General features: G+C 45.8%; 1 protein-coding gene across 3 annotated transcripts in view; it reads left to right on the top strand.

The window, feature by feature from the left end:
* The window catches only part of ebi (transducin beta like ebi), a 46,723-nt gene that overhangs the window by 2,965 nt on the left and 24,067 nt on the right, over positions 1-19,691 (top strand). For all 3 annotated transcript variants that reach the window (XM_075679813.1, XM_075679812.1, XM_075679814.1), the window contains exons 5-8: positions 945-1,080; positions 1,275-1,413; positions 1,679-1,742; positions 12,313-12,410. In XM_075679813.1, the coding sequence (XP_075535928.1) occupies positions 945-1,080; positions 1,275-1,413; positions 1,679-1,742; positions 12,313-12,410 (437 nt within the window). The remainder of the gene's footprint in view (positions 1-944; positions 1,081-1,274; positions 1,414-1,678; positions 1,743-12,312; positions 12,411-19,691) is intronic.

The raw sequence follows: 19,691 nt of genomic DNA, 5'->3' as shown, positions 1-19,691 counted from the left end.
AAACCCTGCTAAGTGTAAACAATGTTTTCAAATGTAGTGCATCCCCTTGTGAGAGGTTATGTTCATTACAGATGAAAACATGCAGTCAATGCTTTCAAAACCCTTACACCTTGTTTCAACTCAACGTTAATGTTTAAGAAAAGCTATAAAATGCTGCACATATCAGTCATCTTTGTTACACATAAAACCGTTGCCTTCACTTTCGGCTTTACAGACCCTATAATCAATGTAGTATTACGATCATAGACCTTAGTGAATGCCAGGATCTGTAATTGTAGGGGTAGAACCATAGATATTAGTGGGGTTACAACTTTTGCTATATAATTTCAAAGAACCAATGCAGGAGCATAATATTTCTATAAAATTTTCTACAATGAATTGCACATATAATTAGGAAAACAAAACAAAAAAATAAACTTTTCGGGCAGAAAGGGGTTTCCAGCTTGATGGTGCCATAAATATGCTCTGATAATTGAAATGGGGCAGATACAAAACTAGAATGAAATAATTAACCACATCAAATTGGTGCCATTGGCATGATTGCTGCAGAATTATATATTGTTAAGCTGGAAAGATTTGGGTGTTTGCTTTCTGTTTAACAATTATTCAAGGAACTTGGTGTATTTTTTGCTAAACGCTGTCTTGGCCAGGAGCTGCTCGATAAACATAGATTTATGCTAAGTAATGTACACCTTGTTTTTACTTTAAGTAAGTTGTATTAAATTGCAATATTGTGTGTAAAATATTTTGGGCTAGCCATTAAAAGTTATAAATGGAGTTTCTAGTGAAGTTATATCAGTTGTGCCTAGTGATTTATTTGCATCATCTCCATGCAGATGTGATATCACAGCTGTGTTGTTCCGAGATTATGTTCCTGCTCTTGTTTCCAGTGTGAATGGATTATTGCAGCCGATAGTGGTGAAACAAATTGTGTGGCTTTTCAGGAACAAATCATAACGAGACAATGGAAGTGGATGGCAATGTGGAAATTCCGAGCAGCCGGGCAACGATACTACGAGGTCATGAGTCGGAAGTGTTCATCTGCGCATGGAATCCGACGTCTGATCTCTTGGCATCTGGGTATGTGCCATCATTCACTGCATGCTGCTGATCAAACTTTGGTAGATATTGAGCAGGCTAGCAGTGTTGGCTATCCTGTGTCTTGCAGACTTTGGCGAAGAGAGGCAGCCGTGGGTACTGAAACTGCTGACGACTTATCCTGCTTGCGGCGTCCTACTCCTAATGCTGTGGTTGTGTTATGCTGTTTGGTGCAGGTCCGGGGACTCGACAGCTCGCATCTGGAACATGAATGACAACAGTCCAAGTCCCAACCAACTTGTGCTACGGCACTGCATACAAAAAGGAGGCACTGAGGTGCCCAGCAACAAAGACGTGACCTCACTTGACTGGAATGTATGTATCCTACCATGTACCGCGCACACTACAGATGTACATTCATTTTGGCCTTCTCTCACATATTTCGTAAAACAACGCTTGATTGCAATAATTCTAGTCCAGCATGCATACCTATCATAAGCTCGTGAAAACTTCTTGTATCTTTTACCATAGCATAAGTAATATAACAGGGGCTATCTAGCATAAAAAAAAAGTCTTGTGTCTGGCTGACATTCTGCTCTACCTTTGGTAAAATATTTGGCCTTTTCTGTGTTACTTACAGTCGGATGGCACCCTGCTGGCCACTGGTTCGTACGATGGGTTTGCTCGAATATGGACAACAGATGGTGAGAGCATTGGTCCAATTATGTTGCTTGACTGCACATCTGGGGTGCGATCTGAGATCGTTGTTCGGCGCGTCCGTTCAGTTACCGGCGTGCGCGATTTGCCTACTCCGTGCCGTCAAAATGACAACACACTCCTGTCAATCGTCTTGCAAATGAGCATGTCAACTGCTAGGTGCTGAACGCCATGGGAGTTGTGAAGTTTGGAGCGATCATACGCTTGTTACGAGACCGGCTTCACATGACGCGTTTGGTGGATTGGATTGGATCCAAATGGCGGCTGTGGAAGGGCATGTTTGGATCCAATCCAAAGCTTAATTTGAGAAAATCACACTTGCGATGGGAACTTCGGTTCTTGCATTGGCGTTGCTCGAGGAGGAATGAGAGCGGTGGAGGTGTGAAATTTGTTTGAAGAAATGGCAGAAAGTAAATTCTGGTGTCTCTTTTGTTTCTCAAAACAAATAGTGTGTTACTTGTGCGGCAAATTCGATCCCATCATCGGGTGCCAGCGAGCCACTGGAATGTTGTTGCCTCTTGAAAATGTGCCACTGTTCCCGTTGTTTCTTTCCTTTTTTTTTCCCTTGCTGTGTGTGACACTACTTAGAGATGACGCAAGGAAACTAGTAATTATAAATTGTAGTCGTCATATGTATTACCATTTGAAAACGTGTTTAAGCTTTAGAAAAACAAAATACATTTTTTAGATAAAAATTTTATGAATTGGAAGACTACAAACATTTCGTTTTGTAGTATACTGTGTGCAAGCAGACGACAAACGAGGGAAGTAAACTTCCGGGGAGTTCACCGCTTGCTGATTGGCTGCTCTCTCTGCCCCATTCTCACAAATTTTGCATACTGCCCACTGTGTGACGTTGCAGCCACCGAACAGAACGCTTATCGAACAAAGATTGCCGATCACGCCCCTGTACAGTGAATCTTGTTATTTCAGACCATATGTTACTTAGGGGTAGGCAAATATCAAAATGTTCAAATACGAATACTTATAATCAAATATTGAATCAAGTATCGAATAATATGCGCATGTATTTATTAGAAAGTTGGTGTATTTTAACATATTGGAACATTGTAACTACATTGTCATCGGTAAAAAGATTAAACTAGTAATAACATTATTCTAAAACGTGTATTTGGCTCATGTTAGCTTTGGAAAATTGAGTAATTTCTGCTTGTCTGTTCTTGCCAATATATGACTTACTATACTGCATCAGTTTCCCATAAAGTCGGAGGTATATGACCCTGTACCAGCCGTCACTCCTCGCATTTGCTCGGGATTGGGGGTGGAACCAGCGTAAGAGTGCAGCCTCGCTGTTCGCAAATCCGTGCCCCTTGCTATTGGAAGGCTGGCTTTCCTGCAAAACTGAAGCGTCCAGTGGCTAAGCATGTTTTACAGGCACAATTTCGCCAGCAGCATGAGATCGCAAAATTCAGCACAATATCACACTTTTGTTTAGATAGAAATAAATTATAAGAACTTTTTTTTTCTCGCACAGCCAATATATTCAATTTTTTCGAATATTCGTATTCAGTCGAATATTCCGAAGCTTTTGAATCGAATACGTACAATAAAAATATAATATTCAGGAATATTTGAAATTTTTGAATATTCGCGCACTCTTAAAATTAATTATTTATACGTTCGTGAATAAAAACCATCCATAATTTCATTTTCCGAGTATTTTAGAAAGACTGGCCAGAAACACAATTTGTGTGCTAGTGGGAATTTATATATAGCGTATTTACACGACTGTAAGTTGACTCGAATGTAAGTCGACCCCCATATTCCGTGACAGGAAAAAAAAAAAAGAGAGCATACCCGAGGATGCGTTCGACAAAGAATATTTATTATTAGCTGACATGGTCACTGGACTGCTCATCTTCACTAGTGCTGCCATTGTCATCGTTGCTACAGTCGCACAGCGAGTCGTCGTCCAGCGGAATTTCACATTTGGCAAACGACCGCACCATGACATATTGTGGAACAGCAGCCCACGCCATATGCACCCAACCACACACAGCCATCAGGGAGGCTCTTTTGACAGGTCCGCAGTTTTTACAGGTAATTTTGCAGTTTTCTGCTGCCAGCCACTTGTACTCACGGCGAAGCAGATCCTTAAAAGGCGAAGATCCGAGCTTGTTTCATGACCACGTCGCACTTCATTGGCAAGGACTGATCACGCATTTCAGCGACGTACGCCGCAAGCTTAGCCTACAGCTCCGGAAGGCGTCCAGACTCCGGCACGTGGGAAATTCCTCACTTGCCATTGCAGATCAAAATTTCACTTCGCTGCAGTTGCCACTCTCGCACCACCCGTTCAGAAACGTAGAACTTGCGGCCCGCTGCGCAGCGATTTGTTTCTTTGGTGTAAAGAATAGCAGCCCTCTTGAATGCTGCTGTGAATGAGTGCCGAATGATTAGTGGGCCTGGAGCCTCATGACGGCTGAGGAAGCACAGAAGTAGCACGTAGCCGGCAGTCAAGTGGAACGCGTCAAACCAATGCCTTTCGTCATACTATAGAGAAGGCTAAGCACAACACGGAAAGAGAAATCCGCGAGCAGCTTCTGCTCTTTCATGAACTACCGATACTCCCCGCAAGCACCACCGTTGTGAGGGTGCTGCCGCGAATGGAAAAGCGGCGTTTCCATGAACTATCGACACCCCCTCCCCCCTTTAAGTGTTGCATGGACTGTAAAACTCAAAAATGTTGAATAACCCTTCCGGAAAGCAAACAAACATGTGGGATAGTGAAAAGCTATGGGTAGGACCATAGAGCAAACATAAAATTGTAACTACAGTAGAAGCTCGTTAATACGAAGTCCGTCGGATCGCGAAAAATCATCGAATTAATCGGGTTTTCGAATGGTCAAAAATGAACGAAAAACGAGAAGTTAACGTACGAAATGTGGCTGTATCAACAGTGCAACTTTATTTCGCCTGAAAAAACTGTCACTTAAAGTACCGTATTTGCACTATTGTAAGGCGACTCGAATGTAAGTCAACCCCCCCATATCGCGTGACAGGAAAAAAATAAGAGCATACTTGAGGGCGCATTCGATAATGAAAATTTATTAGTAGCTGACATGGTCACTGGACTACTCATCTTCACTAGTGCTGCCATCGTCATCGTTGCTATGGTCCCACAGCGTGTCGTCGTCCCGCAAAATTTCACATTTGGCAAACAACCGCACGGCGACATCTTGTGGAACAGTGGCCCACGTCGAATGCACCCAACCACACGCAGCCGTCAGGGAGGCTCTTTTGACAGGTCCGGTTGGCGTAATTTCGCGGTCTTCTGCCGCCAGCCACTCGTACTCACAGCGGAGCAGGTCCTTAGAAGGCGAAGATCCGGGCTTTTTTCACGACCATGTCGCACTTCACTGGCAGGGACCAATTGCGCATTTCAGCGACGTACGCCGCAAGCTTAGCCTACAGCTCCGGAAAGCGTCCAGACTGCGGCATGTGGGAAATTCCTCACTTGCCGTCACAGGTGAAAATTTCGCTTCGCTGCAGTCGCCACTCTTGCACTACCCATTCAGAAATATTGAACTTGCGGCCCGCTGCGCAGTGATTTTTTTCTTCGGCGTAAAGGATGGCAGCCCTCTTGAACGCTACTGTGAATGAGTGCCGAATGATTAGTGGGCCTGGAGCACTCATGATGACTTAGGAAACATAGAAGTAGCACGTAGCCAGCAGTCAAGTGGAACACGTCAAACCAATGCCTTTCATCAAACGATAAAGATAGCTAAATGCGACAGGCAAAGAGAGACCCGCGAGTGCCGTCTGCTCTTCCATGAACTACCGATGCTCCCCACAAGCTCCGCCGTACTGAGGGTGCCGCCGCTAATAGAACAGCGGCGCTTCCATCAACTATCGACGCCCCCTCATGAGTGTTGTGTGCATTGTAAAACTTTCAAAAATGTTGAAAAACCCTTCCGAAAAGCTAACAAACACACGGGATATCGAAAAGCTGTGGATAGGGCCATAGAGCAAACATAAAATTCCAACTACGTTGTAGCTCCCGTCGGTCTCGCTTTTTTGGCGGTGCCATCTTTTGGTTTCGATTGTAAGTCGACCCCCCACTTCAGATCTTCAAATTTTAAAAAGTGGTCGACTTACCTGTGTAAATACGGTAGTCATAGATGCGTGACTGCTTGGCGCAGTAGTTAGCCGCACCGTAGGCTGCGTCCTTCAGTCTGCTTACAGTGCACAGCAATGCACTGTTACCGCCGCTACATTCCACAAAACTGCGCACAACGTTCACCGGAAACAGAAAGTTGATTTAAAGTGCTGCCTGGGCTGCCACTCCGGCAACTATACTGGCCTCAGAGACTGGCACACTAATATTTTTTTTTTGCTGATCACAGAGGCACGGAAAAATCACGGAGGCCATGGTTTAAACTGACGTATTATCCCGATATGGGCACGCTGGCTGTTCAAATTATCCAGCAAAATTTGCATGCAAACTGTTGGGACCGCCGAAAACCTTTCGAATTATGCAGTATTTCGAATAAACCGAGTTCGAATTAACGAGGTTTTACTGTACATTGTAGCTCCCGTTGGTCTCGCTTTTTTGGCAGTGCCATTCTTTGGTTTCGATTGTAAGTCGACCCCCCCCACTTCAGGTTTTCAAATTTTAAAAAAGTGGTTGACTTACAATCGTGTAAATACGGTACCGTATTTGCTAAAATCTAACACGCACCTTCATTCCGGTTCAACGGGTCCAGAAATTGCATTTGCGTTAGAATCGAGTACGACCCTAAATCCGCGTTACCATATCGCCATCAGCATTAGAAAATTGGCCGCCTCGTACGCGCTTCTAGCCTAGCTGCCGTAGCTTCCTCCATGTGAATAGCTCCATGTTGTATGTGTAATGAGGCACTGGTGTAACCTATTCTACCGCCTGTCTTCCCGTTTTCTGCGTTCATTCAATCAGTATAAAAATGCCGACTGCGAAGACATTCGTCCACGATGCTGCCGTACTTAAAAAGGAAAGTTATCATGTGCGCGGAGACAGTCGGAAATCGGGTCGCATCACGGCCGTTCGAAGTTCCCAAAACTTGCGTCTGGGACTGGCGCAAACGGAAGGAGAATATTTTTGCCAGCAAAGCAACAAGGAAGGGTTTCAGTGGACCGAAGTAGGGCCGCTTTGCCGAAATAGAAGAGCAGCGAGCGGCCCAGTGGCCTGTGACGACCATTCTGCTCAAAGTACGGGCGGTGCAGTTAGCCCTACAGAAAGGGCTAATGCGGAGCGACTTCAAAGCGAACAGGTGCTGGCTATCAAATTTCAATGAAAAGGAAAGGCTTTTTTCTTTGAAGGCGGACAGGAATATGCCAAAAATTGCCAGAAGAATATGAGGAGAAATTGCAGTTTTCAGCAGTATGTTTTGAAATTGCGCCATAGAAACGGCTACCACTTCAGACAGATTGGAAATGATGATCAGACGCCGCTGTACTTTGACATGCCTGCCACCATAACCGTTGAAAAGAAGGGGGCAAAGCAAGTGCATGTTTTGTCTTCCGGCCACGAGAAAACTAACCACCGCAATTCTTCGATGCACTGCAGATGGGCACAAGCTGCCCCGTATCTTATATTCAGACGGTAGATGCTCCCAAAAGGAATCGCTTCCGAGTGGCATGATTGTGCACGCAAATGAAAATGATAACGGACTTGGTCGCTGACTGGATTGATAACGTTTAACGTTTGGCGGAAGAGACCCGGCGCCATTTGGGGTCTGCGTGGGATGCTTGTGCTCGACGCGTTCCGGTGCAACCTTGACCAGCGCATCAAGGACAAGCTGGCTGCATGCAACACTGACCTTGTCGTGATACCCGGTGGCATGACATCGCAGCTCCAGCCGCTCGATGTGTTTGAACAAGCCAGTGAAAGGTAGAATTCGGGCGCTCTACACCAAATGGCTTGTCAGTGGCTGCCACGAATTCACGCCCGCCAATAAAAGAAGCGTGCCTCGCTGCAGGACTTCGCTAGATGGGTGAAAGATGAATGGTGCACGATCTCGTTTGCCATGGTCAACAAGGCCTTTATAAAATGCGGGATTTCGAATGCCATGGACGGCATCGAGGATGAAATGCTTTGGTCTGTTGATAGCAATAAGGAGTTGTCCGATAGCGATGACAAGTGATATCTATTGCCCCACGTGACTTGTACCAGCGCACTGAAAATCTTGGCAAGGTACGCTGCTTCCATTTGTGTTTTTATTAGTTGCAACTTTAATGTATTGGGAATAAATCTGTTTTTTCCGAATTATAGAAAATAGTACTTCTATATGAAAGCACCAGGTGTGTGGTATTGTGGTATTTTTTTTTTGTCATGGAAAATGGGTGCGCGCTATAATCGAGGGTGTATTAGAATCAAGTAAATACGGTGTGTGTGTGTATTTTTATATTATATATATATATATACACACACACACACACACACACACACGCACATGCGTGAAGGCATTCTTTTTACTGTCAAATGTTTCGGCTGGTGGGCAAGGCTGGCCCAGCAGCCGAAACGTTTGATAGTAAAAAAAGTGTTTTCACGTACTTCGTGTTTATTCACTTGTGCTATACCAACGGAGCCAGTGTGCTTTTATTGCCGCCATACAAACACACATACATACAGTAATCCATCGTTATAACGCAATCAAGCTTTAATTGTGCCACAACTGCGAGGAAGTGAAAATACAATGGTTTCAGTGAAGTAAAACTTTATTCAGCTGCACAAAAACCAGTGAGCTTTGGCTGTTTCAAGTTCTTACCATGTGCAAGCAACCCCTACTCTAATTTGATCAAGCATTGCATGAGGCCATAGTCCCAGTCCATGTATACAACCTTATTTCGCAGCAGGCGTGTAGGTACTCCCACGTCTGCACCATAGTTAGCACTTCACGTGGCTCTTCATCCTTGTCGGGGCCACCAACAGTGTCAGTTAGTACCTCAGCATCCGTTGCTGGGGCGAGCACGGGAGCAGCAGCGTCGGCCATCGCGAATGTCTCAAAGTCGCCTTCTATGTATTGGCCAGCAATTTTATGAACAGCCTCGTACAGATCGCTGCAAGTCCAGTCATCGTCAGGCTAGTCATTGTCAGGGTCGCTGATGATGGCGCAGGAAAGGCCGGTGTGCGCAAAGCAGTTGGCAACCTTTGTAGGTGCGAGTTTATTCCACGAAAAGTTCAGCAAATGGATTGCACCAAATAAGCCAATGTTGTACCTCTTGCTGGCATCGTATGGTGAGAGCATGCGCTGCAAAAGAGCCTTGCGGCACAGCTTCCGCGTGGTCTTGGTGATGCCTTGATCCATTGGTTGCAGTACTGCAGTTGTGTTTGCAGGCAAAAATTCCACAGCAATCGCCTCGAGGTTGTCGATCTTCTCGTGGCTCGGACAGTTGTCAATTATGAAAAGCACTTGCTAATTCTTTGTGTCGAACCGTCTATCCAGAAGGTGCACATAGTCTTAAAAAATAGCAGCAGTCATCCATGCTCGCCCGTTACTTCTGTAGATGCATTCCTTGGGAATAGTTGCATTTCGGAAGCACCGCGGCTTTTCCGCCTTCCCCAGTACATTCGCAGACCAATAAATCGGATGCCGATAATCTTAACATGCTCGGTAATTCGGACAGCTCTGTGGCACTGCCAATGGCCCCATAGACTTAATGTGTAAAGGCAACTGTTATTTCGGACAGCCACCACCTTTACATTCGATAAACCGGACTCAGTTCATGGCTGTAGCGTACGCAGACTTTGTCGCCATTATCTCCTCTGGCAATGTCGACGAGACATCAAGTGTGGCCTCGGAGATTACACGCTAGATGATAATCCCTGAAGCCTTGCCTTGGTCGCACCACTATGCCTCAGAGATTTGACTGAAAATGCCAGTCTTGGAGGTTTTTTTCTGAATTGTGAGGTCACATCAACATTGTGATCATCACATCCATTCCGGCACTACCACACATGGCCCGCTCTTGTTTGTTGAACTTGCCTTCCAAACAGCGTTCTGCCATTATGTGCTTGTTTGTTTGTGCAGTATGTGTTCCAGACAGTGCTATGCTGGCTCCATGAAGTCTTTCTTGTGAAGTTATTGAGAGTCCACGTCAAATGGTGCCAGTGGTGCCCTCGCAGTCTGATTCTAAATGAGTTGCAGTCTGAATGAGCCTGGCTCCGCAACTGAAGAGCCTGAATTGCCCCCTACCACAACGAGCTCAAAGGCGGACATCATTGATGACCTGCTAGGCTGCAGTGTGCCGATCCCTGGAGCCATTACATTTGAAAATACTGCAGAGTTCGACAGCGCGGTGTCGTTGTGTGCTGAACTGATCGATGACAAAACAATTGAACAAGTTCTCCCATTGTCAAACTGCGACTCTAACTTGGATGATGATGTGCAATGTGCTCCAGAGCTTTCACATGCGGATCTGACTTGAGCTTTAACAGTTCTTGCATCGGCGTACAGATACAACACTAAACTGGCAGAAACGTAGGTGGACTTGTTGCCCGTAAACGAAAGTGCATGCAGCAATGAATTGACCGCTTCATCCTTGCACAGGGGCCTTAAAAAGTAAATACGTAAAATAATCTTTTTTGGGCACATTAGTTTTTTTCGGACATTCGATAGTTTGGACTTACTATGTTCCCCACGGAGTCTGAAATATTGGTCGTCGACTGTATCAACAAGGGAAGCTTGTGCTTGCCTGTTGCATTGGCACCAAACAGCACCGTGACATGCTCCTTGCTCTGTTTCCCTCCAGATGAGGATCCGCCAACGGTAGTGAATGTACGATTTGGTAGCATCTTGTAGAAAAATGCAGCTTCATCTAGGTTGTAGATGTCTTTGTCTTCATACTTTTCAAGTAGAGCTTGGAGCCGATGTTGGCGTCATACGTCTACAGTGTCACGGTTCATGGCTGCGCTTTTGCCAACGATCGACGTCGAGGTTATGTCAGGTCATTTCTTGAACCGCTCAAGCCAGCCATTGCTGTACTTAAAATCTTTGTGGCCCATTTGGAGGGCGAGAACTTCGGCTTTCGCAGTAAGTGCAAGTCCATGTACGGGGCGATTGGCACTTCTGGCGTTCTTCAGCCCCTGTAGAAGTGCACTTTGGGGTATTTCGAATCGCGATTCCCCTTTCTCTTCGCCGAGAAGCTCTTTTCGAAGCCATCCAGCACAGCATCCCTGTTTTTCAATACAGTTGATAAAGTAGACGGTGGTATGCAGAATTCCTTCGTGATGTCATTTTTCTGCCGGCCACCTCTTTCCACTTCTTTTATCAGCAGAACTTTCTCCTCCAAAGTCAGACACTTTTGCCCGGAGACCGACGCGACGAAGCCATTTATCACTGTAGACCACAAAAGCACATGCAAGGCAAGCCTAACGAAGCACTCTGAATAACATACAATCACGTGGCCTACAGCACAGATCCAAATGTACGCGCTGTCGGCATCAAAATAACTGAATGTGATGGGCAATGCATGGAAGGCTCACTCCGCACATTTTCCCATGCACTTCTTTTGATCTGCAACATATTTTGGGAATATCTACTTCATACGTTACAACTACATTTTGTAGGCGCAAGTTTACCTTAAGTGATTTATTATTTGCATGTGTTGGTGCTTCTGCAGTATGAGGCGTGCTGTGGCCACGAGAGCATTTGATACTGTGGCTGCTGGTTGCAGCTATGTGACTGCACCCGTTTGGTGGTAAATAGGTTCAGATCTCAAACGCTTTTCATGCAATTAGTATGTTATATTTTGCTGTATAAAAGTATGAGGCTTAATTTACATTGAATTACATGATTCGTACCTATATCCTTTTATTTGGTGGGGGTGGTGTGCACTGACAGAATGAAATTGTTGGGCACCATCTTTACAGAACAAAACACTCGAGTCGACTCAGAATTGTTTGGAGGAATCAATGAATTATGATTGGAGTCAATGTCAAATATTGTAATGAATTGAATCCAAGTGAGGCAATTCTACAAAAATTTCTGACCTGCATATTTTATATGTAACCTTTTGGCACACTGGCGACAATAGAGCTTGTTAAAGAGAATATATTTTTCAAAAGTTGCTTGAAATAAAGCACCAAGTGGAAAGAAAAGGAGAATGTGGAGGCCACAGCCTCCTTTAGCCTGCTTCAACTTGACCAGTTGGTTATTGCTGAATAAGAGAACAATGTCTGGGAATATGAAAAGATTCTTAGAATCAAGCACATACGATAACAGCACATATTTCACGTGCTCAGATGTTGGATTGCACCCTAATTATCATCAGCAGGGCTGTTGACTAATGTTTTCATGAATGGGCTGCAATTCCACAAAAATTGCTGCTTTTGCAAACAATTCACTCGTGTGCCTCAATTCATATTCATTCCTCCCATTTTGTACAGTTCCTTGAATATACTAAAGCTTGAGTGGGCCTAAAGCACAACAAAATGTTGTTTCCTCCGTTTCATTCAAATTGGTGTTGCCGTGTCGTACCTGGGGCATTTATTTTGCACCATATGTATAGCCTTTTCTCCTTGTAGGTCACTTATAGATGATGTCACTATAATTTCAGGTCACCTGGCGAGCACTTTAGGGCAGCACAAAGGTCCCATATTTGCACTCAAATGGAACCGCAAGGGAAACTACATTCTCAGTGCTGGTGTTGACAAGGTTGGTAGCTTACATTGTGTACTTTTATATTCTGCCAAGTATGAGTGAAAAATACTCTTTAAGTATAGAACATGTGTTCCTGATCTTATTGCTTGACAGCAAATACAATGAAGTGTAACTGGCGCAGGACCAAATGCGTCTTGAGTTAAATAGCATTTCATGCTAGTACAGTAGAACTTCGTTCATACGTAACCGTGGTAAAAAAAATCTACTAACCAAGAGAAACGTACACTTCAAAGTAAATTTTTTAAATTTGACAGACTCGACTATTGTTGACATCTACGTAATGCGAAGCGTCGCGCGGATTGTTGCGGCACGAGGCGTCGATGCCGTGCGTCGAGTTGGGGGTGCTCCGGTGGCCCAAGATGTGTTTTGTTGTTTTCCTATTGCATGGCGTTTTAAGAGGGCGACGGGAAACCGATACGAAATCGAGCTGGTGGGCGATGCCGGATGCCGCCGAAGCAAAACATGATGCCCACATGGCGCTGCCTGCAGCTGGGAACGGTAGCACGTTTGGATTATCACCTACTAAAAGCATTCAGTACGCTACCAATGGCACTATGCACCATGCATTGTAAAACACACAGGTGAAGATGTTTATGACAATAAGCTGTTGACAACCAACAAACACGAACATGGGTGATTACGCTGTTTGCAGAACTGCACTGAATGAGGAGCCACTGAGCAAGATTCGGGCAACGCAGTTGATGCGGTCCATTCATGTTCGGAGGGGTGGAAGGGCAAGAAGGCTGGAAAATGAGTGCGCGGCGGCTGTTCGAGCAGCGGGCCATTGTGCAGTGGCTCGAATTTCTTGTTTTGTTTTCAAGGATTTGGCATTTCACTACCTTTCGGCTCGGACGACGAGCAGCCAGACTTCATCGTTATAACCGATAATGCAGCATCGGGGCATTGTAGTAAGCGGGTTATTTCACCATGCAAAACATACAAAAGTTGACGGTGCAGCAGCTTCTGATTGTTGAAACTGGTATCGTTATAAGTGGGTTGGACCGTATACTGTATTCACTCGATTCTAATGCGCACCTGTTTTCCATGACCAAAACAAAAAAAGGGAACAGAAAAACACCCTCGACTGTAATGCGCACATGCTTGCCGTGACCTAAAAATAAGTCCTTTACAGTACTGCGCACCTTATTCTTTCATAAAGAAATACAACTTTGTCTCATTTGGAAAAAACAAAAGATTTGCTCCCAGTGCACTAAAGTTGCGATAAATAAAAGTCAGTCTCGCCCGAAAGGCAAAGAATCGATTACGTTAGCAAATTAGTAAACATCTATACGAAAAGCAAGGTTAGTAGTTTTATCAGCTGTATAAACTTTTAAACATCCACTTGCGAACTAAATTCACAAGCATCACACGCACACAAGCAAACATGAACATGTCTCATTCAATGATTGCAGAAACTCTTTAACTGCTGAAGTGAGGAAGTGCGGTAGCAGGAGTGAAGGAATTGACCTTTGTGGGGCCTCTCTCTTTGACACGAACTAAGCGACGAAAACACAGCGCGTTGCGCCTAGATGCGTAGGCTCTTATCTTCGTCGCAGATCGCTTTCAAGATGGGGGCCACGCGGCCGTGCCATCTGCAGTAGCGGCCGCTGCAGAACGCCTCTTCTGTTTGCGCCAGTCCTGCATGCAAGTTTCGATAACTTCGAACGCCCGTGATGCGGCCCGACTTCCATCCGTTTCTGCGCACGTGATCGCTTTCCTTTTAATTGCAACATTGTGATGAGCTCGGCATTTCTTTGCAGTCAGCACTTCCATGCTGATAGGGCATACACAGAAAACAGAGAGACAGTGCACAAACCTAAGCCAATGGAAGCATTGTCTAAGCACATGTAGTACAGCACATGGAGAAAGCTACGGCATCTAGGCTCGAAGCGCGTACGCGGCGGCCATTTTGAAATGCCGATAGCGATATGGTAACGCAGATTGATGGTCGTACTTGATTATAATGCGAATGCAAATTTTGGACTCGTTTTATTGGAAAAAAAAGTGCGCATTATACAGTCGAACCTTGATAGAACGAAGTCCAATTTGCAGCCGAAAATTTCGTTAAATCGTGAGTTTCGTTAAGTCGAGGTTCGCATGTTTCAGCAGTCCAAATAAAGGTGCAGGTTCTTGGAACACTTTTGGCATATGGCACCTTGTAGATCGCAAAATTACAAAGATAACCAATAAACCCCGGAACTAATAACACAACCAAGAGTGTGATGCCCGATAGCCAGCGGGTACGAACACATTTTTCTACATTGCGTGTACGGTGAAGAGCAGGTCTGCAGCAAGCGCCGCGCCTAGTGCTCCTAGCTGCCACTAGATGTGGCCATCAGTGCCATCATCATCATGATTTGTCATCTCTAAAAAAAAAAAAAAAATCCTTTCACGAAGACATGGCAACCCGTTGTGCAAAGAAAAAAAAATTATGCACGTACCAGAGCTATCAACTTCAATATTCTTTCGAAGAAAATTGGAAGTAGTATTAACTTGGTGGATCCACGAGGCCACCACTTACCATTAGAGCGCTTATCGCTCGCAGCCATCTGATGATACCGCGCTCAGTAAAGCAATGATGACGTTGATTCATGAATGCTGGAATATTTTATTTAAATTCCCGCAGAGCAATTCTATGCAACTCGCAATTCTATGCACCTGGGGTGGAAGCGAAGAACTCTGTCAGCTTCATCTGCCGCTTTTTAATAAGCATCGGAGTTATAAGGCGCTCGTAGGTTGACAGGGCTGCTAAGGCTTGCTCTTGCGAGTGCGCGCCCGCTAAGAGATCCAGCGCATCCATGACTTGCTTCGGTGTAGCTATGCTGCTTGCTGCCTGGAGTTCTTCGTCCGAGTCGTCGTCCTGCATTTCTGTATCTGTGATGCTCTGGATTTTTGCGTCATCGTCCAGCTCTTCAGTTGTCACAGGGCAAGCATCGCTGAAGACAGTCCTCGAGTGTCACGTCGCTTGGAGCACCTCCCTGATCGCAGAGCAGCTGCCACGAGTCAACGACATCTGTTGTGTACGCCATACTTTCGTCACCGTCATTGCACTCACGGCGGAGCAGGGCCTTAAAATTAAGGCGAAGGTCCGGGCTTGTTTCATGACCATGTCGCACTTCACTGGCAGGGACTGATCACGCATTTCAGCGACGTACGCCGCAAGCTTAGCCTACAGCTCCTGAAAGCGTCCAGACTTCAGCACGTGGGAAATTTCTCACTTGCCGTCACAGGTGAAAATTTCACTTCGCTGCAGTCGCCACTCTCGCACCACCCGTTTGTGATTTGTTTCTTCGGCGTAAAGGATGGCAGCCCTCTTGAACGCTGCTGTGAACGAGTGCCGAATGATTAGTGGGCCTGGAGCACTCATGACGACTGGGGAAGCATAGAAGTAGCACGTAGGCGGCAGTCAAGTGGAACACGTCAAACCAATGCCAATGCCTTTCAACAGAGAAAAAGACCCGCGAGCGGTGTCTGCTCTTCCATAAACTACCGATACTCCCCGCAAGCGCCGCCGTTCTGAGGGTGCCACCGCAAATAGGAACAGTGGCGCTTCCATCAACTATCGACACCCCCCCACCCCTATAAGTGTTGCATGCACTGTAACACTCTCAAAAATACTTGAAAAACCCTTCCGAAAAGCGAACAAACACGCGGGATAGCAAAAAGATACGCGTAGGGCCATAGAGCAAACATAAAATTGTAACTACGTTGCAGCTCCCGTTGGTCTCACTTTTTTGGCGGGGCCGTGTTTTGGTTTCGATTGTCAGTCGACCCGCCCAACTTCAGACTTTCAAATTTTAAGAAATGTGGTTGACTTACAATCGTATAAATTCGGTAACCAATAAATTCGCTAACCAACTGAGAAAATGTGCCCAACGAACGCTGTTTTTAAACTTACTTCCGGTTGGTGCTTTCTTGTTCCAACAGGCCGGTGATGTCATAGCGCGATGCATTCCGGAACTTCTGAAGCACTCCGGCTAGCACTACAGGAGCACGTCCGTTGTGGGTTTCATATGTACACGATAGATGGCGCAGTGGCACGTTCTGCTCCACGTATTGAAGCGCGCCAGGAAAATTTGAGCATTAAAGGGCGCATGCAAATCTCTGTATGCCAGGCTAAAGTTTCCGTCTGCCTGTCAAGGAGACTCCTGGTACGTGCGTGCGATGCGCGAGGAATTCGTTAAATCGGAAGTACAGTATAAAGTGACCTTGTTAAATCGCGAAAAACGATACATGGTTTTCAATGGGGCAGAAATTGGGAAAAATAAAAAATTATTTATTTCGAGAATTTCGTTAAATTGAGGTTCGTTAAATAGAGGTTCGACTGTATGCGAGTAAATATAGTAGCTGCCACGGCAGGCAGCTCTATACTGTTCTCGGTCACGCGTGCCTCGCGCATTATCTTGTTTACACTAGATCTAGCAGCCGGAAAACATATTGTACGATCGCAGTTTGGTGACATAGTGAACGTTGGTACCGAAAAATGGTGTTTTCCAAAAACATGTGAACCGTTCAGAAATGAGGATGACTCTATTCGGTCATTTTTTGTGTTCTCGATTGCGAACGTTGGCCCTGGGAAAACTTGTAACGGAAGGTATCAGCGAGGTCCTACTGTGTATAATAATCATAAATTGGAAAGGCAAGAAAGTGCCAAATCTAATTTTCCAAGTTAGCTGGGGTTTAATCCAACCTGTTAAAAAAGCTTACTGATAAATTTATTGTAAGGTCATTCAATATCAATGTACAGTAGAACCCCGCTGTTACGTTCCTCACTGCTGCGTTTTCCCGACTGCTACGTCGTTTTCATCCAGTCCCGGCATAGCTTCCATAGGATCCAATGTATAAGGAACCCCGCTGTTACGTAGTTGCTTTGAAAACGTTCCCGCGTGATACGTCGCAACTTAGCACCCCGAACTCGCCTGGGCTAAAAGTAGGCAACGCGCTCCAACCGCCATTTTGGCTTTTGACTAGTTTTGGCCAGGCTTGGCCGGGCTTGGCTATAGAACTGGCTTCAAGAAGCCGCATGCCAGTTCAAGACCTCCAGGCTGCTCCAGGCTGCCACTAAGTGGCCATTCGTGAAAAATGCTCTCACTATCATCACTGTGATTACGGTCACCGTGTGGTTTTTGGACGGGTCAACTCGCAGAGGAAGGAAACTCGATAGAGGCGGAGAGGCCCACACGTCACTCTTTGTGAAGCTAAAGTGAAGCTGGTTGCTCCGCCTATCGGGCCAGCTCTCCTCTCTTGTTTACGTTTCTCGCGAAACCACGCCGCGCCGCGCGCAACTGGATTGCCCGGACGCGCGCGCTCCGCAGCAATACTAAACAATCGTTAGCACGTTAGCATGACTATGCCAAATAGGGCAAAATTTCCCGCGGATGTTCCTTCGTCCGTTGCCATTGCCGTGGCGCCGGGGAGTTGCCAAATCCTAGCTTTGGAGAAGCCGTCGCGGCTCTGGACCTCCTCCGCAGGTACGTCGCACCTCACAACGACGCTGACACCAATGCGGCCTTCCAGGCTATTGAGAAACGTGTGGTGGTTTCTAGCGAGCGAAAGAAAGAGCAAGCCACCACTCTGGAACTTTTTAACTCCTAAGCGCACTCAGTGGAAATAAATTATCTATAGTTGAAGCTGCACTTTTTTCATTCATTTTCGGAGCTTTCCTCACTGTTGCGTTTTCCCGGCTGTTACGTTTTTTTTCCCCGGTTCGGTGAAAAACGTATGAATGGGGTTCCACTGTATTCATTTCAGATTCACATATAAAAATTATTGTTATATTCATATCTTCTTATTAAAAATACAGTATTTTGTTAAAACATAAAATGACCTGGAATTTGCATTTTGTCTCTGGTAATGAAAAGTAGGCAACAACGAAATTTTGAAAACCTTATTAACCTCCCTTTTTCATGTACTTGTGCTGGCCTGTGCTGCACGCCGCTGGAAATGTTTTGGATGGGGCTGGGGCTTTCGCCAGTTGATTTGTGTACCTGTGCCCATGTTGAGTGTGCGTCGGTGATGTGTTTCGTGGACTTCAAATAATTATTAATGGCTTCTCTGGGGCAGCACATTGTTCATGGAAGTCTTGTAGCACTCGCCTACTACTGGGTGAGCAGGCCTGAGTGTGGTGTGGTGCCAACAGTTCTGCCCACAAGTGCAAGCTGAGTTCCATCTGCCGATGCAGCTGCCTTGTAATTTGTTGTCCGATGTCTGCTCTTGCACCTCGCTTTTTGTATTTCTTTTACAATTCTTTACACACATTTTGCATATTCAAGAAGTCTCTTGAGTGCAGCCCTCCACGTTAGATTTGCCGAAGCGGTGCATTTGTTGAAATCTGCAGCCACAGATCGTTGTTGGTTTCAAATAGTGTGGAAATGGTGCATTGTCATATGAGATAATGCCAAACGTAGCAAAACATACAGGCACGAATCGTGTCAACAGTTATGAAGCTGTTTCAGAACGATCCCAAAGGTGCGCTTGTTGCCAGACTGTAGAGTGTGCTAGGCTAAATTCGCAGTACAGTCGCCGACCGTTTATTCGGACCTCACGGGGAATGCGAAAATGTCCGAATAAACAGGTGTCCGAAAAAGCAGATTAAGAAAAAAAAATGAAATCCTTTATTTCCACGCACTTATTCGGGCTCGGCAGTAGCCTTGGAAGAAATCGTGAATGCGCCGTTGCACGCTGTTCCGTTTACGCGCAATCAGATAAGCCTGAATCTCGGAGAGGGTCGTACGGTCACTGTTGGCGGCTGAAAGCACAGTCACTGCTTGTATACGCTCCGCATGCGACGGCAGCGTAGCACATGGTGCGTCATCTTCCGACTCGGAGTCATCGTCCGGCGGTGCAGCAGAAACCTAACGAATGATCTTGCCGTCGTCGAGTTCTGCGCATGTCAATACAGCAGTGTCAGCACCTATGAAACTGTCAAATGAGACGGTGTCCGGAATCACAATGCCACCACTGCGCAGGTCTCGGCAGAACATTTTCCGCGTCAGTAGGGAGCACATCGGAAGGCGACAAATCTTAGGCCTCCCGACACCCGCTTGCCGGCATTCCCCAGCGCAGTCTGCGCGGGCACTGTCGGCGCCATTAGACCCTTGACGCAATGTTTACGTATGCCGCGTTGGATCACCGAAACCTCGACACAGCACACAAAGCAAACACCACCGTGCCGACACCAGTCGCACAAACGAAAAACGCGGCCTGCTCGCAGCGTCTTGCGCGAGGAAACATATCAGCTGCTGGATTGTCTTGACATGGCTTACTAAGCTGAAA

This window comes from Dermacentor variabilis, chromosome 2 (assembly GCF_050947875.1).
Source record: "Dermacentor variabilis isolate Ectoservices chromosome 2, ASM5094787v1, whole genome shotgun sequence".
In the NCBI taxonomy this organism is placed as follows: domain Eukaryota; kingdom Metazoa; phylum Arthropoda; class Arachnida; order Ixodida; family Ixodidae; genus Dermacentor; species Dermacentor variabilis.
Note: the sequence above shows the minus strand (reverse complement) of the source record. Positions and strands in the feature narration are given on the sequence as shown.